This window comes from Giraffa tippelskirchi, chromosome 10, assembly GCF_054371585.1.
Source record: "Giraffa tippelskirchi isolate mGirTip1 chromosome 10, T2T-mGirTip1v1.2.pri, whole genome shotgun sequence".
Classification (NCBI taxonomy): domain Eukaryota; kingdom Metazoa; phylum Chordata; class Mammalia; order Artiodactyla; family Giraffidae; genus Giraffa; species Giraffa tippelskirchi.
In genome coordinates this window covers 112,957,603-112,985,592 of record NC_137284.1, presented here as the reverse complement: position 1 = coordinate 112,985,592, position 27,990 = coordinate 112,957,603, and the positions used below count along the sequence as shown (strand labels likewise).

General features: G+C 40.3%; 1 protein-coding gene across 15 annotated transcripts in view; it reads left to right on the top strand.

Annotated features, from left to right (window-relative positions):
- Window positions 1-27,990, top strand: part of CREB5 (cAMP responsive element binding protein 5) — a 463,299-nt gene that overhangs the window by 46,794 nt on the left and 388,515 nt on the right. Inside the window, exon 1 of one of the 15 annotated variants that reach the window (XM_081534897.1) lies at window positions 27,670-27,912. The exons of 12 other annotated variants lie outside the window; for them this stretch is intronic. Coding sequence is in view for 1 of the 3 variants with exons in the window: in XM_081534886.1 (XP_081391012.1) it covers window positions 27,828-27,912 (85 nt within the window). In the remaining 2 variants the exon portion in view is untranslated. Of the gene's footprint in view, window positions 1-27,669; window positions 27,913-27,990 lie in introns of those variants that run through there. 2 more of the 15 variants (XM_081534903.1, XM_081534886.1) reach the window with 2 other exon arrangements.

Below are 27,990 nucleotides of genomic sequence, written 5' to 3'. Positions count from 1 at the left end.
CATTTTGAGAGCTTTTGACATGATGGAGCAATTCCTAGGGAGATCTGGAGAAAAATCTTTCAGGCAAAGGGAGCTGCTCATACCAAGGCCCTGGTGTGTAAGCAGGGATGGAGACAGTAAGGAGGTAGTGGGTGGCTAGATCACGTAGGGCTTGCAAACCATGCTCTGAATGTTGGGTACTAATCTCAGCAATAAAGCAAGCCATTGGAGAGTTCTGAGAAGAGAATTCATCACTTCTAAAAACCTCCCTTGTTATTGTTGAAGAACAGACTATATAGCAGGTGGGGGGCAGCAGGGAGACCTGTTAGAAGGAAGAGACCACGGTGGCTTGAACTAGATGATTGTGAGAAGGAGTTTGGCTTATTTTAGAGGTTAAGGCTGAAATGATTTGCTGACAGATTGGGTGTGTGGCTAAGCAGGAAGTCAGGAAGAGTGCTGAGGTTTTTTACCTGAGACCCTGGGAGGATGGATTTGCCATCAACTGAGATGGAGAAGATGACACATGGAACGGTTGGTGGGAAAGACAAAGAACTTGACTTTGAGCTTTGATGTTATGTGTGAGGAGACGTCCAGGAGTCAGTGGGATGATGCCTGTCAGAGAAGGGTTTGGGGCTACAGATAAGGAGTCAGGATCGGCATCATCTAGGCCAGCCTCCTCTTAACAACACACAACCCCAAACACACTGGAATTTCAGGTGCTTAAAAGCACCAAGTCCTTGTTAGCTCCAGGGCTTTTGCATGTGCTATGCCCTCTGCCTAGATCATTCCAGCCTGGATAACTGCTCCTTTTCCCTCGTTCCCTAATCTAAATCATGTGCTGTGCTTAGTTGCTCAGTCGTGTCTGACTCTTTGCGACCCCATGGATTATAGCCAGCCAGGCTCCTCTGTCTGTGGGATTTTCCAGTCAAAAATATTGAGTGGGTTGCTATCTCCCTCTCCTGGGGATCTTCCAGAACCAGGGATCGAACTCATGTCTCCTGTACTGGCAGGCAGATTTTTTTACCACTGAGCTATCCAGGAACCTCAGTCTAAATTAGGTCCCCCAATGAAATATTCAGGTTACCCTAAACTTTTCCTTCATTCATCTATTTTCAAATGTATATTCCTTTAAGTGATTTTTAATTTTTAAAACATAAAAATCCATATGTCTCTCTGGAATCTTAAATTCTGAAATGTCGAGGGTCATGCATGATTAGTTCATCAACATTTTCCCCATATCTAGTGCTGGCACATCGCAGGCACTTACTCAAAATTTGCTGAATGAGTGGACAACTATTACTAATTTATTATCTTATATGTGATATGTTGGAGTTCCTCCATTTCTAATCATACAATTCCTAGGGTAATTGTACCTAATGATTTTATCTTCTTAAAATGTAGACTAATGTATTATTTAATGGCTCCTTGTGTTTTTGTAAGCAAGCACTTTTTTATTAGGTTGTACTGAGTAGAGACTGGCCTGTGATTGAAAACTGAATGGGTAACTTGACTGTGAAAGTTTGAAAAGAAAAGGAATTTAAGGCTTATACAAACTTCCCAATTGAAATCCCTCCACCTCCTGTTTCCTTGTCAGCAGTTTTGTTGCATTTCTGTGGACTCCTCTATCCAGCATTGCCTGAGGTTATTTTATATTGACCTTTGACAAGACCTGTTACTTCCTACTCACCATGTTTATGGGGGGGACAGAGGCCAGGCATGGCAAGGAAGGGGTGAGAGTGTTGTGGGAGATGACGGGGTCTGAGTTGGCTGATGACCTCCTTTGGTGACTCTCAGAAAGGTCTGTTATTTCCAGCCTCATTCTGAAAGATTATAGGAAATGATATGTGAGGGAAGAGATTTGATTTACCAAGAAAGGGTTGTTTGCTCTGAGTTTCTGTTTTTGGTGGTGTCAAACTGTATGAAAAACAGGATTAAATTAGGGATTTATCTCTTTATTGTCTTTAAAGCTAGAGTGAACTTTCAGAGGAGCCTGTGTTGTTTAGGAAACACATATATTGGTTCCATGAATATATATTTGTGTGTTACACAGATATACATAGAAATTGATTGGTTGATTGATTGATTGATATATGTACATTGGAGAACTTCATGAAAAAAGTCACCATCTTTATATATGTAATATTGTTGTGGTAGACATCCACTCAACAAATATATGTTGAGTGCTAGACCTTGGGAAAAAGTGGTGAACAAGCTAGACAAGGTCCTTGCCTTTGTGCAAGTCATGAAATCTACTGAGTCTCATTCTCCTCATCTGTAAGATAGAGATCATAATAATACCTACTTCAAAACCTTTCTAAGAGGAGTAAATGCCCCTGAATATGAAAATACCAGTTGAATTTTAAAATGCTGTGTAAACTATGAGTGTCTACTATGATTGATATATCAAATATAGTTATTATTACCTTTCAGAACAAATCTGGATTAATTGTTGATACTTCTGAATATCTTACATCCCCACACAACCTGATTTTTTCCTTATAATTTGGGGAGCTAAATTTCCTTTCATTACAGTCCTAACTGTAAGAAAAGAAAATGTCACAATATAGTTTGTGTTTTAAACTGTTGTATTAGTTAGCTATTACTGTGTAACAAACTAGCTCCCCCTGCCACCCTGCCATATATTTATTATGTCAGAGTTTCTGTGGGTCAAGAATCTGGGTATGGCTTACCTGGGTCCTCTGGCTTAAGGTCTCAAAGGCTGTAATCAAGATGTTGGCCAGGGCTACAGTCATCTTGAGTCTCAGCTGGCAGAGGATCTACTTCAAAACTCACATGGCTGTTACATGCTTCTGAAACTCCACATGCAGGCTTATTTGTCTGGCTTTTGGCAGGGTAAGAGTAAGCAAGGGTTCTAAGAGTGAGAAAGTGAGAGATGGAAATTGCAGTCCTTTTTGGTAATCTAACTTTAGATATAACATCTCATTAAATTTGCCATATTCTTTTTAAAATATTTATTTATTTATTTTTGGTTCCTCCACATGACTTGTAGGATCTTAGTTCCACAGGCAGGAATTGAGCGTGGGCCTCCAGCAGTGAAAACAAGACCCAACCACTGGATTGCCAGGGAATTCCAACATTTGCCACATTCCCTTTGTTAGAAACAAGTCAGTAGGACTCATCTGTACTCAGGGGATGAGATTGCACATGTGTATACAAGATTGCATTGATTAGGAGACATTTCAAAGACGGGCTGAAATAGTGGTACTTGTAAATAATGCTATGAGTTAATGCTATAGCTATGGTATTAAAAATGTTACACCTTTTTAAAGGAAAGAAATAGGAACATAAGCACCATCATTTCCTTAAAACACAATAATTAGGACAGATAAGGGAGATTAATATTGGAGCCTTCTAGATTTTGAGTTGTGACCAGTAACAAATTCTGGTTCATTCGTTTGCTTCTGCCATTAGCTCATGCCTGGACATTTATAACCTCTGTGATTTTTAGGAAAACGTTTGAAAGGTACCAGGTAAATACTGGATGTAAACAAAGGTCAGTCTTTCCTAAGCAAGAATACCAAATTAAAAAATGTTATCTACCATTTCATATGATTAAGTCATGTGTTCACTTGATTACTTTTTTAAAAGATTAATTTATTAAAGTATAGGTGATTTACAATGTTGTGTTAATTTATGCTGTATAGCAAAGTAATTCAGTTATACATATATATATTCTTTTTCATATTCTTTTCCATTATGGTTTATCATAGGATACTGAATATAGTTCTTTGTACTGTACAGTAGGACCTTCCTGTTTATCCGTTCTATAGAAATAGTTTGTAGCTGCTGGTCCCAATCTCCCAGTCCATCCCTCCCATATGCCTGCTCCCACGTGGCCACCACAAGTCTGTTCTCTATGTCTGTGAGTCTGCTCCTATTTCACAGTTAAGTTCATTTGTGTCATATATTAGATTCCACATGTAAGTGATATCATATGATATTTGTTTTTCTGACTTACTTATTATGATAATCTCTGGGTCCATCCATATTGCTGCAAATAGCACTATTTCATTCTTTTTTATGGTGAAGTATTCCATTGTATATATGTACCACATCTTCTTTATCCATTGATCTGTCAATGGACATTTAAGATGTTTCCATTGTTTATTTGATTACTGTTAACCCTGACCTGAAAAAAAAGCTGGTCTAATCATTTGGAGATTATAAGAAAGAATATTCTCGTAAGATGTAGACAAGACCTAGTGCTATGGACATAAGCTTGCCAGGATTGAGAAACAGAATAAAAGACTAGTATGTCCACAGTATAGTGAGCAATGGATTAAATGCTACAAGATGACGCTGGAGGTGAGGTGTATTAAGCCAGGTTAGGAGTTTAGATTATAATCTAAATGCAGTGGCAAGCCATTGCAGAGTTTGGGATGATGGCAAACAGCAATACTTTTTTCGTGCGTGTGATTTTAATTGCATTAGTTATTTCATGGAGCTGTTTTTGAAAGAAAGATTCTGAAATCTATTAACTAAAAGCCATGCTTGGGCAAAGATAAAACAAGCACTGAAACTTTATAATAGGATGTTTGAATTAGGCAATGTGTGTAACACAGAGTTGAAGTGTTGTGTATTTCAACCAGCCAATGGCAAAAGCAATGTGGTAGATGCATTTGGAATGAGGTCCTCGTATCATAGAGATTCCTAGTATTACATTAGTTTCATGTGACAGAACTTACAAGAAATTCATTCAGAAAAACATCCAGTGTAGGAGTCCTTTTGGCAGATTCTGTGCATATTTTCTCCAACAAGCGGCAATCATTTTTCGGTTGTGTCATTTATGGCTGGTGCCTGTATGTAGTCCTGGGGCTCTTTTCTAAGCCGGCAGGCACCGCGAGGCAGCTTGGCAATGTCATCTGGAACTGTAAAATTAGAGCACACTGTTTAAAATAGTGGTCTCGGTAACTTCTCTTTCCTCCAAATTTCCCCTGAAGCTGGCCTTGTGAGAAAAATACCCTGAAGAGGAACAATAGGGCATCTTTTTTTCCTGAAAGGGTAACTAGGAAAGGAAAGTTCCAAAATTTTAACACTGGAAATCAGCCCATCCTAATGCTAAAATCTACTTACTAGTGTGTTCCTTGCTGCGTCAAGACAAATTTTAGCTGGCTTGGAAAAAAGTGGTGAAAAAATTTCAATTAGATCTGAAGTTCAAAGATTGTCTTACTTGGCCTTTTAAAAAAATTTAGAGATAAATGTGCTGTTTTCTGATGTAATAAAAAAACTCACAGAAAAGACAAAAACCTGTAAAGAAGAAAATTCTAACTGAAAATAATCACTGTTGGTGATTTTGATGTGTATCCTTCATATAATCTGTGTCTATCCATCCGTATCCAATAGCTATAATTCATAGAGTATTTGCAGTTTTGTGTTTGGGTTTGTTTTCTATGTTATATTTTTTTGTGGTCATTTCCCCAAAGTCATGATATATTTTGTGAAAATATGATTTTAATGACTGTACTGTCTTCTGTTTTCCTTAATTTACTTAAGCTATTCTGCTTATTATTAGGTGCTTAGTCCATATGGAATTTTTCCTTGATAATGCGTAGTATTTTATGACTCTTCTTATACATAACTCTTTATCTGCATCTCTCATTTTCCCAAAGGAATTAATCCAACAAATGGATTCTGATACATTTTATTAAATTGCTTTCAAACAGCCTGGACCAATTGCCTCATCATCATCAAGGCTATGCAGAGTGCCTATCAAACTTGACCTCTAACCAGCATTTAGATAGTCACTAAAAAAAAAAGAGATATCTGCCAGTTTATTAGGTCAAAATTGTTTTAATTTGCTTTTATTTGATTAAAAGGGATGTTGAACATTATTTCCGTTTATTTGCTGGCAGTTTGTCAATTGTTGATGTCTGTCTGTGCCTTTTGGCCATTTTTCTTTTAGAATATTACTGTTTTTGCTTATTGAAATTTACACTTATTAATATGGCAAGGGTATGTGCTCTTTATCTTAAAAATTTAGAGACATAAATATAGCCATAGACATCTAGCATATAAAAAGTTTTAAATTTTTTTTGTGGTTCTTTATTCCTGATACAGTGGTTTATATATGAGTTGGTAAAATATATAAACAGTTTATTTTTAGAATAATGTTACTTCTGCTTGTTATATGTTCAGTTACATGAATCTTCCTTATATATTTCTGCCTGTTTCCCTCTTCCTTCTCCTGTAATAAATTTTTTTTTTTTTTTTTAAGATCCAGACTTCTACTTATCTCACTTTATTCAACTACACTTTTAGGTGGCAGCTCGCCAAGGAAACCAAATCTGAAAAGAATCTCATGGGAGCACTGAAGGGGGTCGGTAGCTCTAGCGAGAGGAATAGTCCATGAGAGAGAAAAGACAGCTTCTTGTTTATGCCATGGAGAGAATGAACTTCCTGATGCCAGCTCAGAGTGAGCAGGCTTAGTGCGGAGGCCTCGGGGTTCAGGAATTTCAGGTATCCATCAGCCGGCTCTCTTTTTCTGCCTGTGGCCAGAGGCAACCGGTTCATCCCGGCTCCACCTCCTCTCCTCGTTTTATAATGGAGATAATAATACCTCAAAGGTATGCTCTAATTAATTCTTCTTAGAGCCTCTGAAAATATAATTGCTAATTATGACAACTATTAGATCATTAATTCTTCATTCCTTTTATGGAATTTCAATCAAATGCCAAAAATTCAATACCCGGATTTAGTTAGTGGTGACTTTTGTTGCCTTGCTGTTTCAGCGCTTCTTTATGTTTATTTTGCCCTATGCTAAATGAAGTCTTTAAAATGTAGCAATTTGAAAATATTTAGAAATTTTGAAGTCCCAAGGAGAGGGAATGCCAAAATATTTTATGAAATTAAAAAATTTAAATTACAAAGTTTTATATTAGTATCTCCACAGATCATTGTAACTCACTAATAAAAATATTAAGAGCTAAATATTTGAGACTGTTGTTTTTAAACCATGTTAAATTCTTTTTTCTTCAAGGTGAGACATTTTAATCTGATCATTGGTAAATAATTATATCTAAGACTATTATAATTACCTAGCTATTGAACAAGAGAATCATGTGGGCATAAATAATTGAACAAATGACATATTCTGACCAGTGGCCCTGGTTCTTACTGTGCAGCTTTAAGTTTGACGCTGTGTGTTGACTGATTAAGAATCTTTTTGTTAATTCTGTAAATTCAGAAAATGAATATGATTTTGAGTTGGAAAGGGTGAAAAGGGTATATGCTTAGCATTGGTGATTTTTCTTCAATTGCACTGTTTGATTTATTGTGTAATCGTCTTGTTTTTCTAATTAAGTCATATGCACCTTAAGAGTAGAGACCATTTGTTGTCCTTCCTCTGAAAGCAGAGGGATTGAATGAATGCTGGAATTATCACCTGGGCCACCTGGCTTTTTTCACCCAACTCAACCTGTCATCAGCTGTGAGTCTTTGAACCCTTAGGTAACTGCTTGCCGCCTCAGTTTCCCAATCTCTAAACTGGAAAATCATACCTTCTTTAATTTACAAGGCTGTTGTGAAGTGGTCAGGAGCTTTGTGTGGGCTAGTAAAAAATCAGTGTCATTTTGTAAGGTTGTTTTATTTCCAGATGTATGAATGTCAGTGGAGACATGTGTTTTGACCTCTTCCCCTCCATTTCTGCCTGGGAGATTTTTGCATACTGATAAGAGCTGAGAGTTGATTTAGCAGACTTATTATCTGATGTTTCCGGCTCTCATGGCCTCTAGCTTCTCCTGGGCTGGCCTTCATATGAAGGAGGGCAGTACAATCAGCCTCTTAAATTTATGTGTCAGCGGCATCGTCTTCATCAGGAGAAACATCTCAAACATTTATTTTCTTTGCAGAAAGCGAGTTTTAGTGGGGGAGTCAATTTATTTCTGAAACGATCTCATTTACCTGAATGAGGAGTACATATTTATTTTCAGGGTAAGTGGCGAGGGTGTATAATTCTCCTGTGACAGATGAGCCAAACACTCTGCTGTAAATTACATTTGGCTGGAAGAAGATGCTCTGGTATGAAACCACATTTCTGCCTTGCTTTCTTGCTCTTCTTGGGTTGGGGCTGAGAGCTGGAAGATGGGTGAGTCTTTACCTAGAAAATGGAAACTGTTCTTTAGAGAAACCTGAAAGGGGTGAGTAATCCCATCTATACTTATTTATATAAAAAAGAGGATTTGCGAATGTGACCTGGGTCCAGCCTTTCTCTTGCCAAGAGACTAAAAGTGTCACAGAACATGTCTAAACGGCTTGTGGCATTTCAGTTTATTTTCAAAGGCCTTTTGATAACACAATTAAGCCTTTCCCTTTGTTTTATTTTTTATTAATGTAGCCAGTAAGTTGCCCTTACTGGCTACATTAATGTGTCACAAAGTGGGAATTTTTTTGTTGTTGTTTCTGTGAGCCTTCAGTCTCATAAAAATTAAATGTGTGCATTCCTGTAACCCGATATGCCCTCTCTAGTGAAAATCAATGCTTCATGCCCTTGCTGCTCAAGCTGCAGAGGTCTTATTATGTAGCCTGTGTCCGTTGTATGCATTTGCACATTTGGCCTTTCATCACCCCATGTTTTCTGATGTTTCTGAAACATATCTGAGATCTCAACCCCGCTACAAACAATCTGTCTGCTTATGTTTAGCCTCTTTGTGTATATGATCAGAACAGCAGAGGGTGTTTTTTTTTTTCTCCCAGTATTTGCCCTGGGGAGTGGGTGCAGAAAAGCACCACTTTGTTACTCGTCTATGTATTATTTTGGTTCGGGGTAGCAAGAACATCTGAAGAAGATAGATTTCTGGAGGGATAGCAGCATTGAAAACCATTTAGTTCGCCTTCAGACTTGAATTATCTTTTCTTAAATAGGCCAAGTACAGAGAGTCTGAGACTCGTGATGGCCAATTATTTGCCTGTGCTTAGATGCATTTATTTTTCTTTGCCCAGTGGAGTTGCCATTGCAGGTTTCTTCTAGGAAATAATCAAATGTTGAATTTTAGGATTAGGTTCCAAAGTGGAGGAAAGATTCTGGAAGTCTCAGATTCTCCTTGAACTAATCATTGCCTTGGATAAATGGGATCAACCTTGCTGGTCACAGCATTTGACTGTGGAATATAAGGATGTGTTACCAAAATGATGGCACGTGGGGAAAGAGACTGCATTTATTCTTCTCTGTAAAAGTCCCTGAGTTGAATTGTATACTATGCTGGTGAGGAAACTGTAAGGTTGTGCTGGAGCAAATGGTGAACTGTCCCCAGTTGCCCTTCCCCCAGTTTTAAAAGGAGAGCAAGCATCAGAAGGTCTTTGGTTTGGTGCAGTCCAGTCATGATTTTATCTGATGTCACCGAATCAGTAGGACAGCATCCCTCAGAGGTCTCAGCTTTCTTACTCACAAGGTCCCGCTTGTATGATCAATAGAAAGGATTCTTAGGGGCATGGCTAAAGACTTATTACTACTGTTTGTTATTCATCAATTAATATGATCAGTGCCTACTATATGCTAAGCATTGTGTTCAATAATTTACTTACATTGTTTTATTTAGTAGGTATTATTATTATCTCTGTTCTGATGAAGAAACTGAAGTTCAGTGAGACTGAAAATTTACCCAAGATAACATAGCTATTAAGTGGCAGAGCCAGCATTCACTCTCTGTCGTGGGTGCTTCCTTTCCTTGTACAGTGTTAGGAGCATAAGGAAAGGTCTGTAAAGCTTCCCCAGAGAGATCACCATTCCGTCTTCTTCAGATGCAGCTGTCTGTACAGCCAAAATACCACTGAAGTTTTGAATCCACAGATCTTCCTTCCATCACCTTCGACCAATACAAGATGCTCTTTAGTTCTGTCACCAAATATTTTACTGAGTGCCTACAGAATCCTAATTTTAAGTGGTCATTGATTTCAAGAAATACAATAAAAGCGTAGTTCATGTCATCTCACAACACAAAAATTAAGGTGCAGTTGGTATTACAGTCTAAGTGAAATCACAAGCAATGTTATTAGTACTCTTAATAGTTGTGTTTAAAGATACACTCCTGTTAACTGTGATCAATGTAGTATCATGCCACTGCTTAAATACAGTCACTCAGTGATTAATAAGTTCAGTAGTCTTTGTATGACTGTTTTTGGAATTACAGTCCTAAATCTGTTCTGGAATAGAAAGAGAGTATAGGCATTTGTGGGATTAGAATCTGGTAACTTTCAGGCCCAGGGCAAATTTACACAGACTGGCATTCATCCCTGCATGATATTTCCCAGTTATCCAAAAAGGCTTTTATTCAGAAACCATTTGTGGTCAGGATGCATTGTGATGCATCATTTATGCAGTGCCTTAAGTGTTTACTGAGTAGAGTGTGCAAGAGGCAAAGCACCAGAACCCTGCCTAAAGCCCTAACTAACTAGAGACACATTTACTGTTATGTAATAAAATTTTATCAGTGAGTAGATATTGTTTAACTCATTCATTTCCTGAGAGTTGAAGTTCAGGGTTTCCTTTCACATTTAGATAACCCCCAACATGCTGCTTACTATTTTCCCTTCCAATAGATAGTCATGCCAAAGAGTATGTTTTGCACTTTAAAGATGAGCAGGAGGTGGGATGGGAAAGAAGGTGTTAACAGTAACCAGCAAGTTATTGTTAAGGGGGTGTTGGGAGAGGGCAGCTGAGGGTGGACAAGAGATCGCTAATCCCCAGCTTTACACCATAAAGGGTCTCTTTGTTTTTTCTTATTTTTTCTTTTTATATTTGAAAGTTTTTTTTTTCTACTGCATAAGTATTAATTAATCAGTTTTCTTTAAAACTTAGGACTTTCACAATTGTCAGTCCAAAACTGTAATAATCATCAGCTGACTGATGTTACCACACTGAATCAAAGAGTTTCCTGCCAGAAGTAAAACTGGTATTTTCCTTGGCGTGTAAGAGCTTTTTTGGTAAATTACTAAATGTTTAAATACATGTTAAGCTTTTGGAAATTCTGAAAATAGAAGTCATCTCTGTTACTATTTTCACAGACTCCTTAGGAATCCAGAGACCCCCAAGTGGGGAGCAATTGTATTTAGTAATTGCTGTAAATTCCCTTCAACTTCTCACATTCTGTGATTTGGGAACACCATTAGAGCTAACAAAATGGACTAGTTGCAAATGTAATCCCAACAACGTTTTGAAATCCAGGTCTGACATTTTGTGGGGTGGAGGAAGAAGTGAAATTAGATGTGCCCCCCCCCGAATTTGGAGAGCAAGGTAAATATGTGGCAATGGCTATGCTTTGGGTGTGCCCCACAGCTTTCCTTGGTAAGCAACCAGAAATAGCAGTGTCTACTTTGTCACCCTTGACCACAGACAGTTCTACTTGTGATTAAAACAAACAACCAAACCAAACCAAACCCTTTACATCTGGAGGGGACCTTACACAACTCTTTAGCCCAGGCCCCACATTGCGGACAGAATGATATGGAAAACTAAAGCCGACTATGTCACAATCCCTGTTGGGTCTCAACTACCCATGGGGATAAAATCTAACCTCCTTAGCTTGATGTAGAAAGTCTTTGACAATATGACCCTAATCTACCCCTGATTCATCTCCACACATGCATTATAAACCTGCTATGCTGAATTTTTCATCACACTTGCAACTACCAGAACTTCCATTAACCATTGCCTTTACACTTGCTGTTTGGCTAACTGGAAGATTTTTTTGCTGCTCAATCTTTGTTGAATAAGTTCCTATAATATCTGGCTCAGATAACAGTACTTATTATGTGCCAGGCACTCATTTAGTCTTTACAATGAGGTGGTTGACATTATCAGTACGCTTTTGCAGAGGAGGAACCTGTTCCCAAAGTCACATAGCCAATAAATGGTGGAGCCAGGATTTGAACCTGTACAGCCCATCACTTCTGTACCTGTACCCTCAACCCCTGTACCACACTGCCCCTTCTCTAAGCTGTATGTACAAAGTTGACAATGTTCCTAAATTCCTCAAGTGGAGTAACCTCTTTCATTCTTAGGATTTCCAAAGTGCTTTCTAAAGCAGTCTAGTAATAGAATCTAGCAAGTTGAATTATTAATTTGGTTTTTCTGTGCCTTTGTGATTTGTGAGTAATTCTGAGCATCATTCAGTTTCGTGTGCCCAGGGCCTGGCAAATTGCCTGCCACCAGGTAAACACTTAATAGATTTATTTCTTCAATGAGAGAATGAAGAGTGAATGAACAAACACAGAAGTACTTGTCTGTACTCAGGTGGATCAGGATTGTCTTTCCTTCTATGACATGCTTCTGGGATATCAGTTGAAAAACACTTTCTTCCAGTAGACTTTACCTGTCTCATGGGTGTAGAACATTCCAACAGGAAAACTTAGAGCTGTCATCTTCACATGACAGTAAATCATTTCCAAATCCTGCAAAGATGCCCATGAATTCTGCTGAGCAGCCATGTAGCACTCCAGTCTGACAACGTTGATTTATTTAAGTATAGGTTTGGTGCTCTGTGAGAGCTCACCATCTGCTTAAGTTGTGTTTACTTTTAAGTACCAGTCAGCGTTTTCCTGATGCATTATAGAAAAATGGTAGTTCAACTTAATTTTTAAGCGAAGTCTGTTTAAGAATAATTTGTTAATTACTAGTTGGTTGATCTCGTTTCCTTAAATTAAGGGCTTCAGTTAATATCACACGTTTATTGCCAGCTTGCTAGAAGCTGCTACAGTGACGCCCATAGTTGCATGATATGCCCTAGTCCTATTTCTCTGTGCCATCCTCTGCCCCAGCTTTTAAATTCATCTTTAGCTAATTTTACAAGCCTGGAGAGTAAGTGGATGGTTTCCTAGCTTTAGGGTTGCAAGTTGGAAGCTTAATTTAATAGCCGCTTATAAAACCGTTTAGGCAGAAATTGGTTACTAGGCCTTCAGTATGATAGGCACACAGAGCCATTTCATCAAGGCTGATAATTCAAAATACAGGAGAATTGGAGTTCACAGTATTTGGGCTGAAGGTGTTTCATCAACCACACACAAGACAGGATCCAAACCTTGCTGTGGGTTGATTTGGAGTCCAGAGAACTTTTTGGCAAGAAAGGAAATATTTGGCAGCCTGTTACTGGGGAGGTCCAAGGAAGGTGGCCCTGGCTATTAAAGAGAACACACTGAGGTTGGGTGAATCTGGATGTGTAATGGTTTTGTAAATGTTTTGGTTTCAATAAAATCCCAAATGTATTTTATCAATGCATTTCCCCCTGTAATTTTCAGACCTTTGTGTATTTCAAGGGAAATTTCGTCCATATGTTTTTGATTCATTTATACTTAACTCATCAAAATGTTGTTCTCTAAGAGTTATTTGATGTTCAAGAAGATTTTAGAGCTTGATTTAAATACCTTCTAGTGTTCTTTCCCTTTCCTTTTTTAAAAATAGAAAGTCATCTACTTTTGGCAAAACCTAAACGCACACACACCAAAAGTCTGCATTTGGTTGAAAGCTCTAAGCCCATAAGGCTGTTAAGCTGGGCCAAATGAATTCTCCAGCTCCTAGTAATGTGTGAGCTCTGTTCCTCAAGAGTATAAAGAGATCTTTACCTTTTGATAATCTCTGGTGGCTGTGCACATGGAAAGAAACTCTAAAAAATAAAATGCCTGATATTTGCTAAATCTTTGAACTTGGGAAAGCCACTTCACCTCCCTTCACTTCACTTTCCCCGTCTGTAAAGTTGTGTTATCTTTGTCTTGCTTCCCTCCCAGAATTACTGAGAGGATTAAAAGAGCTCATATGAAAATACTTTGGAAAACACAAATAGCTCCACAAGTAGAATCACATCTCTTTTCTTGATGTTATTATTCCTTGAATAAAATAATAGATACTCAACCTTTAGTCAGTGTTGATCATGTGCCAGGTACTATGTTAGATATTTTACAAATTACTGTCTCATTTAATCTTCATAGTATCTGGTAAAGAGCAGATACTTTACATTTCTACATTTTGGAAGGTAAAACTCTTCTACATCATTTACCCAAGGTCTTATAGATTATGGAAGAGCTGGAATGTAAATCTAGCCCTTTATGAGTTTTAGCCATTAAGTTGTACAGTATATGGTTGAAGTCATATTAATCATTGTCATGTTGACATAATGTCAAAGTTTATCTTGAATTATAACTAAGTCTCTCCATGTGGTTGGACTTCCCTGGTGGCTCAGTGGTAAAGAATCTGCCTGCCAATGTGGGAGACACAGGAGACACAGGTTCGATTCCTGGGTTGGGATGATCCCCTGGAGGAAGAAATGGCAATCTGCTCCAGTATTCTTGCCTAGAAGATTCCATGGACAGAGGAGCCTGGCAGGCTATAGTCCATAAGGTCACAGAGAGGTGGATACAACTGAGTGATGGGAACATGCACAGACATATACTCACACACATGGTTAAGGCCACTTACATTTCTATTACATTCTCTTATTGAATAGAGTGAATACATATATAGAATTATGCTGTTTGATTAGGTACATATTAAAAGATCACCAACTTTGGACTAGACACTGTAGAGCTCGTTATGTGTGCATTGCCTTTATCCTCACAACAACTCTTTGAGGTAGACACTGTTATTTTCAAGAGCTGTGAAGATCTGAGATTTTACACTACTTGCAGACTAGCAAACTAGCCTCCTGTTTCATGGATGCTGGAAGAAGTTATGAAACTCCTGAATCAGAAATGAAGTTATTACTGACAGCCAGCAGACAACATCAGCTTCATCTCTGCATCAGTTTCCCCTGGCCCCCAGGTCCTACTAGGCTGATGTGCACTGGCCCATATGGGTTTATGTTATGGCTGAGGAGATAACCCCAAGCTCAGAAGTCCATCTTTTTTAATACTGTGGCAAGAAACCTTGCCTGACCCTTGCCCCAGAAACAGACATTATCTTTATTATATTGGACGGTAAGCAAATCTGCCCTGTGCTTCAGATGGACGTGCTGTATCTATCTCACTGTTCCCTATACAAATATGTTAGAAAAGTACCAGCCATCAGTGCATCTGCTTCTAAGACATACATTATCTCAAGAGACTTATCTCCATTTTACAGACAAGGAATCTGGGCTTAGTGAGCTTTAGTCATTTAGTCATTCCAGAAATATCTATTGAGCACCTGTATGTGTTAAGGTCACACAGCCAAACAATGGAGGAGGGGGGCAGCCAACACAGGCTCTAAGTCACTAACTTGTCCCTTGACCCACTTACCCCTCACCTTCTCAGTCATTATTCATTTTGCCTCCCCACCTAATGACCAATGATATAAAATGTTGATTAACATAAGATGGTAATAACCCTTTGGGACACATATGTTTCCTGCCATCAGATGCTCCCTCTGCAGCTTGACCCAACCCTAGATACCCAGATGTAGCAGAATTGCCTGAGATGTAAGCATGGTATTAGCAGCCCCCAACGAAGATGATGCTGTGAAAGTGCTGCACTCAGTATGCCAGGAAATTTGGAAAACTCAGCAGTGGCCACAGGACTGGAAAATGTCAGTTTTCATTCCAATCCCAAAGAAAGGCAATGCCAAAGAATGCTCAAACTACCGCACAATTACACTCATCTCACATACTCGAAAAGTAATGCTCAAAATTCTCCAAGCCAGGCTTAAGTAATATGTGAACCGTGAACTTCCACATGTTCAAGCTGGTTTTAGAAAAGGCAGAGGAACCAGAGATCAAATTGCCAACATCCGCTGGATCATCGAAAAAGCAAGAGAGTTCCAGAAAAACATCTATTTCTGCTTTATTGACTATGCCAAAGCCTTGGACTGTGTGGATCACAATAAAATGTGGAAAATTCTTCAAGAGATGGAAATACCAGACCACCTGACCTGCCTATTGAGAAACCTGTATGGAGGTCAGGAAGCAACAGTTAGAACTGGACATGGAACAACAGACTGGTTCCAAATAGGAAAAGGAGTACGTCAAGGCTGTATATTGTCACCCTGCTTATTTAACTTCTATGCAGAGTACATCATGAGAAATGCTGGGCTGGAGGAAGCACAAGCTGGAATCAAGATTGCTGGGAGAAATATCAATAACCTCAGATATGCAGATGACACCACCCTTATGGCAGAAAGCGAAGAAGAACTAAAGAGCTTCTTGATGAAAGTGAGAGAGGAGAGTGAAAAAGTTGGCTTAAAGCTCAACGTTCAGAAAACTAAGATCATGGCACCTGGTCCCATCACTTCGTGGCAAATAGATGGAGAAACAGTGGAAACAGTGTCAGACTTTATTTTTGGGGGCTCCAAAATCACTGCAGATGGTGATTGCAGCCATGAAATTAAAAGATGCTTACTCCTTGGAAAGAAAGTTATGACCAACCTAGATAGCATATTTAAAAGCGGAGACATCACTCTGCCAACAAAGGTCCATCTAGTCAAGGCTATGGTTTTTCCAGTAGTCATGTATGGATGTAAGAGTTGGACTGTGAAGAAAGCTGAGTGCTGAAGAATTGATGGTTTTGAACTGTGGTGTTGGAGAAGACTCTTGAGAGTCCCTTGGACTGCAAGGAGATCCAACCAGTCCTTCCTAAAGGAGATCAGTCCTGGGTGTTCATTGGAAGGACTGATGTTGAAGCTGCAACTCCAATACTTTGCCACCTCATGCGAAGAGCTGACTCATTGGAAAAGACCCTGATGCTGGGAAGGATTGGGGGCAGGAGGAGAAGGGGACGACAGAGGATGAGATGGCTGGATGGCATCACCGACTCGATGGACATGAGTTTGGGTAGACTCCAGCGGTTGGTGATGGATAGGGAGGCCTGGCGTGCTGCGATTCATGGGGTCACAAAGAGTTGGACACGACTGAGCGACTAACTGAACTGAACTGAAGGAAGTCAGAGGTCATATTTAGCGTCACATGAAAGTCAATGGTGCTAGGTGATTAGATAGTTAAATTTGAATCATTTTATAATGAAAAATTTAGTTTTGGAACTTTGAAGAATTTGGTCCCTGTATAAAATTGAGAAGGTTGTTTTTCCTTGTTGCTCCCTCTCCCAGTTCATCAGCATTATTTTATGTTTGTGTAATGATGCCATGAAATGACTGCATGTTTTGGTAGAGCCCATGCTAATTTGTGGGATTCCTCTTGCCATGTTTCTGAATCAATCCTTCAGGAAATATTAAGTGATTATGAAGTTGGAATCTGGGGAGAAGAAAAAAGTCTTGACAATAATCTGACCAGAAGCATCATTTCCAAACAAAGAGGTCTCCACTCCATGGGAAAGTGTCCCTGGGTGTTGCTTTTCTGTAACAGACTCCCTAAGAGAGCTAGTTTGCCAGTTTTCCTAGGAAAAGAATGTGGGATGGACCCAAGTGGGGAAAGGAGGGGTAAGATGAATTAGAAGATTGGGGTTGACATATATACACTGTTGATACTATCTATAAAATAGGTAACTAATGAGAACCAACTGTAAGCACAGGGTACTCTACTCAGTACTCTGTGTGTGTGTGCTCAGTTGTTCAGTCATACCCGACTCTTTGCAACCCTGTGGACTGTATGTGTCCAGGCGCCTCTGTCCATGGGATTCTCCAGGCAAGAGTATTGGAGTGGCTTGCCATTTCCTCCTCCAGGAGATCTTCCCTGACCCAGGGATTGAACCCACATCTCCTGTGTCTCCTGCATTAGCAGGTGGATTCTTTACCACTGAGCCACCTGGGAAGCCCACTCAGGTTCTGTGGTGACATAAACGGGAAGGAAATCCAAAACAAGAGGAGGTATATGTATACATATAGCTGATTCACTTTGTTGTGCAGCAGAAACAAACACAACATTGTAAAGCAACTATGTTGTTGTTGTTCAGTCGCTAAGTTGTGTCCAACTCTGGGACACCAGGACTATAGCCTGCCAGGATCCTCTTGCCAGGATTTCCCAGGCAAGAATGCTGGAGTGGCTTGCCATTTCCTTCTCCAAGGGATCTTCCTGACCCAAGGATCGAACCGGTGTCTCCTGACACACATTAAAAATGAAAAAGAATGATGGTGGGCACTGGACAATGAAGGGGGCTGGTACTGAACAAATAAAGTGAAACTGAACTGGTCAACCTTTGCCTCTTTCAACCAAGAGACCTTGGGGCAAACATTCTTCTGCTGGCGTCTCTCCACCAGAGGGGAAACTGTACCTTAAAAAAAAAAAAATGAAAGAAAGATGCCTGCCTTGATGTTCACTTAACACTGCCACTGTGTTCATGGATTAGCATAATACAGTGAGCAATTCTCTCCTGCTGGCCTACTCCTCAGCACCTGAAGCTATTGGCCCTGTTTCCTGAGCTTGTTTCAACTCCCTTTGATGCCAGAGAAAATCTAATTAGTGAAGAATTTGAAAGAAGGAATTTTGGAGAGAACTCTGCCACCTCAAAACCTCAGCAGAGTGAGACCATGACTTCCTTGTGAGACCCTCACTGTCAGGGGTCACTTCCTAATCTTAAAAGTTAAGAAAGAAAGTTTATGCACAGACTCTCTGTGATGGATCTGGGCCTGGTTCTGAGCAGAGGATTCTAGAACACTTATTTTGCAAATGGAGTCTCTCTTCAGACAGACTCTATCTGATTCTAGACTAGGCTTGCAGAGAGAGGAAATTACCTTAGGAAATGCACCTCAGCAGCAAAGTCAATTGGAAGAGGAAAATAGGAATCTTTGGAACTGAGTTTTACTTAAGAATGAAAGTGGGCCTCAGGAGCTAATGTTCTCTAAGTATATGTGATGGGGTGAAGAAAAAAAATGTTTGCTGCTTTGCTCCGAATATCCGAGGCCTGTTCATGGCAGTGGCAAAACAACCTCAATAAACAAAACCAGACAAAAGCCCAACAATGGGTGACGTGTTACTTTCCTAATTACTTGATTCTGCTCCTTCCTCTCGCAACCCCAGCCCCTTAGAGCAGCCAGGCCACCTTTCCTTGAGGGAGCCATGCAAGATGTCATTGACTGGCTCCAAGGGAACCTTCAGTGCAGACCATCTTTCCCGCTTCCTTTGTTCCTGTTGATAGGTCCACCCACAGTTTCCTTGTTGTTTTTGGTTGATCTGTTTGTTTTGAGTCCCCCTGCCATACCCACCCCCTGCCCCCCCAGCTCCAGGAAGCTGTACACACACTGGAGCATTTGGAGCTGACTTGGCAGGATAATGTGACTGCTGGCAGCTTCTAAAATATGACACCAGTGAAAATATGAACCAAATGTTTCTTGTACACTAGGGTGTGAAGTCTTCATCAAGCCTCACTCTGAGAGCAGAGAGCACAAAAGAACTAGACAGTTTTGGGTCTTGATCCTGGCTGTGTCTCCTAATTGCTGGGTGGTATCTTTGAACACAATTCTTTATTATAAAATAGCAGTTGTCTTACTTGCTTCATAAAGGTGCCATTGGGGTCAAACAAAGTCATTTATTGAGTGCCTATTACATGGCAGAGAGTGTGGAGAAGTAGCACCTCTACTGAAACCTGAGTTCCTCAAAGGCAGGACCATTTCTTACTCCCACTGGACTGGATGTGTCGAGTCTGACCCACTGGGCTTGGATCTTGATGTTGTCCCTTGCTAGCTCTGTGACTTTGGGCAAGTTACTAACCTTTCACCTGGAAAGCATCAATCACAACAGCACCTACCTCAGAAAGTTCTCCTAGGAACTAAATAGGCTTTTATGCATAGCCCAAGGCTTGGAAGTCACTCCATGAATGTCAGCAATGGTTGTTACTTGTAAGCCCAGTGCCTGGCACATATCTGTCTTTTGAAATATAGTAAACAGTAAGTGCTCAACAAATGCTAGTTCCATTTTCCATAATTCGTCTTCAGCAAGTCTTTCCTTTCACATCTGGCAGATTACCATGGGGTGTCTCATTGGGGTTGATCCCAAGACAGGAAGATAGGGGTTTTCCAGAGGGAGTTTAATGGTGAAAGTTCTCTTCATACGCATTTGCTATTTCAGCCATTATAAACCTACAAAGGGAGAAATAATGGACCAACTAACTCAGTGTCTTAGGGCGTTTGTCCCTTCATATAGCCATTTGTTTCAGTTGAGCCCAGGTTCAGTGATCCTTAGTCATATTGGTGGTAGAGAGAAAGCAGAGAATGTTCACTCAGCAAGTCACCGGGACAGGGACCCCACACCTGCTGGGGGAGAGGAGTGGTGGTTATGTGTGTTTGTGGCAGAGGTGGGGGGTGATTGCTGGGTTTACAGCTTGGAGAGCTAGATGAAGAAGTTAATGATTCAAGGGGCTTTTCTTATCACTGGCATTTCTGAAAGGTGCCTTCTGATTATGTAACTGGTCCACATTTCTTCCCAACCTCAGGTACACCTCAGGCCTTCTCTTCTTCCCACTGGCTTCTTCCTTTGACTTGGAGCAGATGTTTATAAAGATCAGAATCTACTTATACGAGGTGCCTAAAATAGTTAAATTCATAGATTGAGAAAAGACATTAGTATAAGCCAGGGGCTGGGGTGGGGAGAGGAACGGGGGACTTAGTGTTTAATGGAGACCTAGTTTCAGTTTAGGAAGGTGAAAAATTTGGGAGATGGTGAGAGTCATACAACAGTGTGAATGTAGTTAGTACCACTGAAATATACAGTTAAAATAATGGTTAAAATAGTGTATATTATTACTATGTGACTTTCACCAAAATAAAAACAATAGGAATCTACTAAAGAGACAAGAAACAGGAAGAAACCACTTCAGTGAGTGAACTTTTTTTTTTGGAGGGGTCTATATATGTGGTTTCATTCTTATTGCCTCCAATTTCTTGTTTTAGATCTTAATTTATCATTGGACACCTCAGAGTTCATTCGGCTGTGACAAGGTCTCTAATCCCAGCACCTTCATTCTCCAAACTACACTTTGCTTCGAGACCCAAGAACCCTCAGTGTTAGTGGCTGGTGCTGGTGGGTTTATCTGCCAGATTTTGCCACCATCTTCGTGTGTCTTCTGGGGGACTTCTCAGATACTGAAGTGAGCCTTTAACCTGCTAAATTCTTTGGATGGCTTGACGGGTTGCTGGCTGTGACTTCCAAATCATGAGTTCCCTGAAATCCTTTAGTCCCTGGGAGGTTGACAGATCTGGATGTGGAGGTGGGGTGGGGGTAGAATTGGTAAATCAGTAGGGCTTATTGCTGCATTTACACTCAAATAAACAAAAACAAAACAAAATTCCAACAAACAACATGTGAGGTGCTACTTTCATAATTATTTGGGTTCTATTTTCAGGATTCAAATGCAAATACAGTTATATGGACCCCGTGAGCAGGGAGCATTTGAGATGATTCAGTCTAACCTTCCCATTTTACAGATGTGGGAACTGAGGCCTAAGTGGGGGTCAGATAACTTGCTTCTGGTCATAGTGCCAGGAGCAGAGTCACAGCTGGGTTTCAGGCTTTGTGATGCCTTCTTTCAGGGTTCTTTCTGTTCTCTTCCACATGCATACCTATCCTTGACTGAGGTAGAAACTCTGGCTTCTTATCCAGTTTTTTTAACCATTTGTCAAACCCTCTTACTTTTTAAAAATGGAGTTTTACAGCTCTTCCTCTTGGCTAAGTTTCTTCTCCTTCTCCTCTCACTTGTCCTATATGCACATGGAAGCAAAGTAAATCACATGCAAAAAAACCTGAGTTGAAAAACCATCATTTCCCCTGGTCACTCACCAGAGGTGATTTTTTTTCTAACTGGTTCTGATTTTGTTTTTTTCTGGAAGTGACTGCCAAACTTTAAATAATACACTCATATCTATGTTTCTTTCTTTATCATATTTTTACAGCATCTATTGTTTGAAAATGGAGATTGAGCTCTGTTGTCCTGCTTCTTTTCTACCCCCACCTTCTCTCAGTGTTCCATGATGACTTTTACTCCTTTTGGTCAGCAGTACCTTTAAATTGTAACTTGCACCTTCACTTTGCCTTGTCAAATTTCAACCAGTTTTCCTAAGATGGAGTTCTGAGCCCTTTGGAGACTCACTCCTTACCCTACCCTCTTCCACACACCACCTTTTGTCAGCTCCAAGTTACTCTTACCTTGTTTAGGTGATTTTCCTTTCCATTCTTGTAACCACAACTGTGGCTTCTATGCTTTGGTTAACTCTAAAAATGACCCTGATGCTGAGAAGGACTGAAGGCAAAAGAAGAAGGTGGCAGAGGATGAGATGGTTAGATAACAGTACTGACTCTATGGACATAAATTTGAGCAAACTCCAGGAGATAGTGAAGGACGCTATCTAAAAAAAGAATATAGATCTAGAGGTGATATTAGGGGAATACTAGAGCTAGCTGCGTATGGCTGTAAGGGTGTGCATTCAAGATGTTGTTTGATGAAAGAGAGAATGTAAGCTGTGGCTGATGAGTGAAAGTTGGCTTCCCAGGTGGTGCTAGTGGTAAAGAACCCACCTGCCAACGTAGGAGACTCAAGAGACATGGGTTCGATCCCTGGGTTGGGAGGATCCCCTGGAGGAGAACATGGAAACCCACTCCAGTATTCTTGCCTGGAGAATCCCATGGACAGAGGAGCCTGGAGTACTACAGTCCACGAGGTTGGAAAGAGTTGGACATGACTTAGCAACTGAGCAACAACAAAAGCAAGAAAAGTGGAAAACCAACGAATAGCATTTATATATTGAGACTGTGCAATTGCTCTTTGTTGCTTGGGCAAATAATGTATCACAATGTTCTCTAGAGGACTTAATGTCATAACTTGAGGGCTTGTCAAAGAAGAGTATTCCTAACATCATGGTTATGACTGGCTTTTTTCTTTTTTTTGAATAAAATGTATCATTGGTTGCTTAAAATCATTAGACCAAGATTGATACCTCTGTCAGCGTCTTCTGAGAAGGTCCCTGTAAGGTTTTCCTCCAATGTTTTCCCTGCTTCTTTCTTCTAGCTCTCTCTCACACTTCACAGAAAATAGAGTCAAGTACTGTACAGTTTTCTTAGGCTTAGAATCTCAGAGTTTGAAGATGTGATCTATGAGATGTGCTCAGTCAGTGATGACATTGATTCCTTGGCCTTCTTTTGGACAACTAGAATGGAACCGTGTGTACCCTGTAATAGTGAAAGAAGCTGTTATTTTGGAGAATCAATTGATATTTCTGATGAATTTAATTTTCTTTGTCTATTTATTTATTTTTGGTGTTTTCTTCCCAAAGGAGGATGTCAATATAACATATGCTGTTTGTTTGATGGATCTTGTTGTGATTGATAATAGTGATTCTGATGCTTTCTGTTGGATTAAGATAATAAAAAGCCCAAGGGTATTTATAATATGCCTAACTGGGTTTTAGATCAATTAGTGGGTATCTGAGGGCTTTATATAATACATCACTAGAAACGGCTACTTGAGGAAGAGCCTGGAAATTCTCAAAAATTATCCCCGTTTGAAAGTGTGATACCTGCTGCTCTAAATGACCATTCTGATACTTGATTTGTATATTATGTGGAATACTGAAATAGATAATTTACCAAGCATGCAATTTCTCATGCTGAAGAAAATATGCAATTAGGAAACACCCAACATAGATTTAGAAAAAAAGTATTTGCAGCAACTCAAATGGCTGATGTTAAACCATAATTTTCCCCAGATAATGGATTGCCACAGGAGCTGAATCTGCTTGGCCAGATTCTCCACCTCATCCTGGCTTTTATCCCTTTTTGTCTCTCTCTCTGTGGATCTTTCATGGGAGAAGACAATGTGGGGTAGCAGGAGATGAAAACTGGCTCTCTACATTTTTCTAAAGTTTTGGCAAAATGTTGAAGCTGGGTCTTAACGTATATCCCCCAGAGCTCATAAGTCCTTTTTACTCACTCTAAATGGTTCTTTTTAAATTATTATTATTTTTTTATTTTTATTGAAGTAGAGTTGATTTGTAATGTGTCAGTTTCAAGTATACAGCAAATTGACTCAGACATACTTTCATCAGATTCTTTTCCATTATAGGTTACTACAAGATATTGAATATAGTTCCTTGTGCTGTATAGTAGGTCCTTGTTGTTTATTTGTTTTGTATATAGTAATGTGTATCTGTTAATCCCATACTCCTAATTTATCCCTCCATTCCTTTCCCCTTTGGTTTGTTTTCTATGTCTGTGAGTCTGTTTCTGTTTTGTAAATAAATAAATTAATTTGTTTGTTTTTTAGATTCCACATATAAACGATATCATGTATTTGTCTTTATCTGAGTTACTTCACTTGGTGTGATAATCTCTGGGTCCATCCATGTTGCTGCAAATGGCACTATTTAATATTCCATTGTGTATATACACCACATTTTCTTTATCCATTCATCTGTCGATCGGCATATAGGTTGCTTGTTCATAAATCCTTTTGAAACTGATTTTCTTTTTGATGTGATGGAGTGTTTAAAGTTGTTGATGATGAAGTAGTGATTTGGGCAAAAAAATCTTCTAATGGGCCTCCTAAGTACCCTAGCACTAGTTACAATCTGGAAAACTATACGAGTCTGTGGTCTGTGTGTGGAGTGGGTGGGGATGCACAAAGAGAGCAGAAGTGAGAATGTGATTGGGAGGGTCTCTGCTGGGGAATCCCTCCCCCGAGAGAAATATAATTGTTGGAAAGAAGCTAGTCTGTGTTGTGCGACTGGCATCTAACATTCCTCAGACCTAAAGTTAACACCATCTGTGTTCAGCTTTTGGTAAGCCTTTCTGTGGTTTGGGCCTAACAAGTAGAGCCCAGGCCATTCTGGTCTTTTACACTTGATCTAGACTCCAACCACTTTCCTGGGATGCCATTTTGTCTTTTTGCCAAATTGTGTGTGTGTGTGTGTGTGTGTGTGTGTGTATTTCTCCCCCTGGAAAATTAGTCTTAGGTGAAGCTGGTTGTGGGGCTATAGCTTAAAAGGAATGGTATCTGAATTTACCTAGAAGTGGGAAGTGGCATGGTATGTATGTGTGTATGTGTGTGTGTGTGTGTGTGTGTGCTGTGGATATACAGTGAGGTGGGACAAGGAAGATCAAAGTTGTGTGTGCAGAGAAGTACAGAGCCATCCCTACTTGGGAACCACTCTTGAGAGAGTGTTGCTAACCTGGTCTTTCTATCCTGGGTCCTGGGAACTTGAGTGTAAATATGGTTTGGGTTTATATGCAGTACAGTTGGCTTACTTTTAAAAAAGCCGATGGATTTTATGAGGATCCCTGAGCTCACATTCTTGACTAACGTCCATAGGGTTTCCCAAACATGTATTTTAAAGTGTATACATATAGAATAGACATACATTTACAGCAATTGCAAGTTGTGTGTAGGTGTCACTGCTGCATGCTCTGGCACTAGCTGCTAGCTCCTCTTGGCAAGGAAATAGGGCCCTGCTCCCACCCTCTGTTTTTCCTGCCTCATCTGTCAGTTCATCTCTGAGCCACTCCAGCCCATCTTGGACTGGTGATTTCTTTCTATCATGGATATTAACATCACTCCGCAACCTCGGCTCTTGGCCTGCAGTTACTCAGAGTTACGTTTCCCCATTTCCATGTCCTCTTCATCTCTAGCCTTATCGGGTAAAACGATACCTCTTTATGACAAATGTTTTATAATAAACTGCTACAATTTTACAGTAAACCTTATAGATAAAAAACCTACTCTAGACACCTGATTACCAAAACTACCCTAAATATAATAAAGAAATAAAAGGAAGATGATTTTAATAAAATGTTTTAAAAAACTTTTAATCAATCAAGGTCCTGACAGGAAAAAGCACAGTTAACAAGAGCTGTTTTTAAACTGAAAAGACTTCAGTGAATGTGAGGTTTAGGGTTAAGGGAACCAACCAAACAGAGTAAGGGACTCAGAGACCAGGAACAGCTGGAAGCACTTACCAACCCCTAGGCCTGCAGGAACCGCATGAGAGAGTGGAATCTGGAGCTGGAAAGTGGGAGACAGACGCACCTTCACTCCTAGGGTTAGGAAGGAGGGAGGTAGTGAGTGAATACCCTAGTCTCTCCCACCTCTCACCCTGGGATCTGCCTCTGCCTCTCACTGGCTGAATGCTAGAGGCCCAAGAGTCAGGAAGCCTGGGGGATGAACTCCCCAGAGCTCAGCCTCCTAACGGAAAAAAGAGAGAAAACCGGAGAATGGATCAGGTGGGGTGGGGCACATGTAGAAACTAGCACAGTGTTTCAGTATGCACCTGCCAGTTGCCTTGACACTGGAGGATTTAATGAAGGGTCAAGTCCTCGAACTTTGGTGTAGGATTTCTCAGGGAATACAGGAATGTGACAAATGTTTTGCGTTGTGTTTGGAACTCTGATGTTCTCAAATGGCAAACAACTTTCGGTAAAGTTCTAAATTAAACCAAATCCAATTTTCTCTTTCCAGGTTGCTTTTCTAAAAAAATAACTTCAGCATATATTAAATCATGCAAAAATATTTTGTTTATGCCTATAAAATTGAGTTCGTTTCTCAGATAATTTTAAGTCTATTTTTTCTTCTACATTGATGGCATTTGAGTTGCCTGTGGGGGTGCAGGGCAAGTATCTGCTCAGCAGGAGTATCTTGTCTATTATAGGATGGTTGACCCCTACCCTCTAAGTAAATGCTCACAGCACCCCTCCAGTCACAGTAAGAAACAAAAGGAAGCACCTAACAGTGTTCAAAATGCCCTCAGGCTGGAGTCTATCCTTGTACCGCCACTGCTTTGGCTGTTCCTGGTGTCATTTACTGGGCTTCTCAGATGGCCCCAGTGGTAAAGAACCCACCTGCCAATGTAGGGGACATAAAAGAGATGTAGGTTCCATTCCTGAGTCAGGAAGATCTCCTAGGGGAGGGCGCAGCAACCCACTCCAGTATTCTTGCCTGGAGAATCCCATGGACAGAGGAGCCTGCTGGGCTGCAGTTCATGGGGTCACATTACTATGTCATCACCCACAAAATTGCTTGAGATGTGAGTTTCCTCCAGTGCAGTTGACATAAAACAAAGGAAAATGTCTATAAATTAAAATGCTGCCTTCTTCACCTTGCTGGGGTGAGCAGGTTCTGTAAACCATTTTTTTCTGGGAGAGGATGTGGTCCAGGCTAGTTGTTATCTGAAAGAGACTCTCTTCCAATTCTTATTCCTGTAAAGGTTCCCTCATCACTTTTCTCCTAATATGTATCTAATGAACACATCCTCCTCCACCAAAGCTGTGTGCATGTTACTCAGTTGCTCAGTGGTGTCTGACTCTGTGTGACCCCGGGGGCTGTAGCCCACCAGGCTCCTCTGTCCTTGGGATTCTCCAGGCAAGAAGACTGGAGTGGGTTGCCATTTCCTCCTCCAGGGGATCTTCCTGACCCAGGGATTGAATGCACATCTCTTGCATTGACACATGGATTCTTTACCACTGAGCCACCTGGGAAACTCTGCCAAAGGTGTGTATTCATAGCTAAATTGGCTGAGCCACTGCTTTCTAGAACATCAGATCAGCTTGAATGTGGGGTCTTGAGGCACTTGTGACAACAGGTGCCAGCAGCTGAGTCCCTGCTGCTCTGCAACCCATCAGCATTTCTCAGTCTTTTCCCAGGACTTTTCACTTCCAGTTTCCCTTCTCATCTGTGTTGGCTGTGCTGCCTCTCCCTCTTAGCATCTATGGGTACCATACCTCCACCTGAGCTTAATAAGCTGTACCACTGTTTATGTCATGACATAAGACATAATTGGTCTACCAATCATAATTGGTCTACCTGCGGCTCTACCCTCCCCTTATTACTATGACGTTTCTCAGTATCTGTGTCTCAGGGGCCCAAGTCCCACTGGAGTGTATATTATTCTTAGGGTATGCTATTAAGTGGGCTTTCCAGTTGGCTTAGTGGTAAAGAATCCACCTGCCAATGACAAAGGAGATGCGAATTTGATCCCTGGGCCAGGAAGATTCCTGGAGGAAGGCATGGCAACCCACACCAGTATTCTTGCCTGGAGAATCCCATGGACAGAGAAGCCTGGTGGTTTACGGTCCATAGTGTTGCAAAGAGGTGGGTAAGCCTGAAGCGACTTAGCACATACTGTGCATGCTATTAAGCACCTAAAATTCCTTTCTAAATGACTGAGAT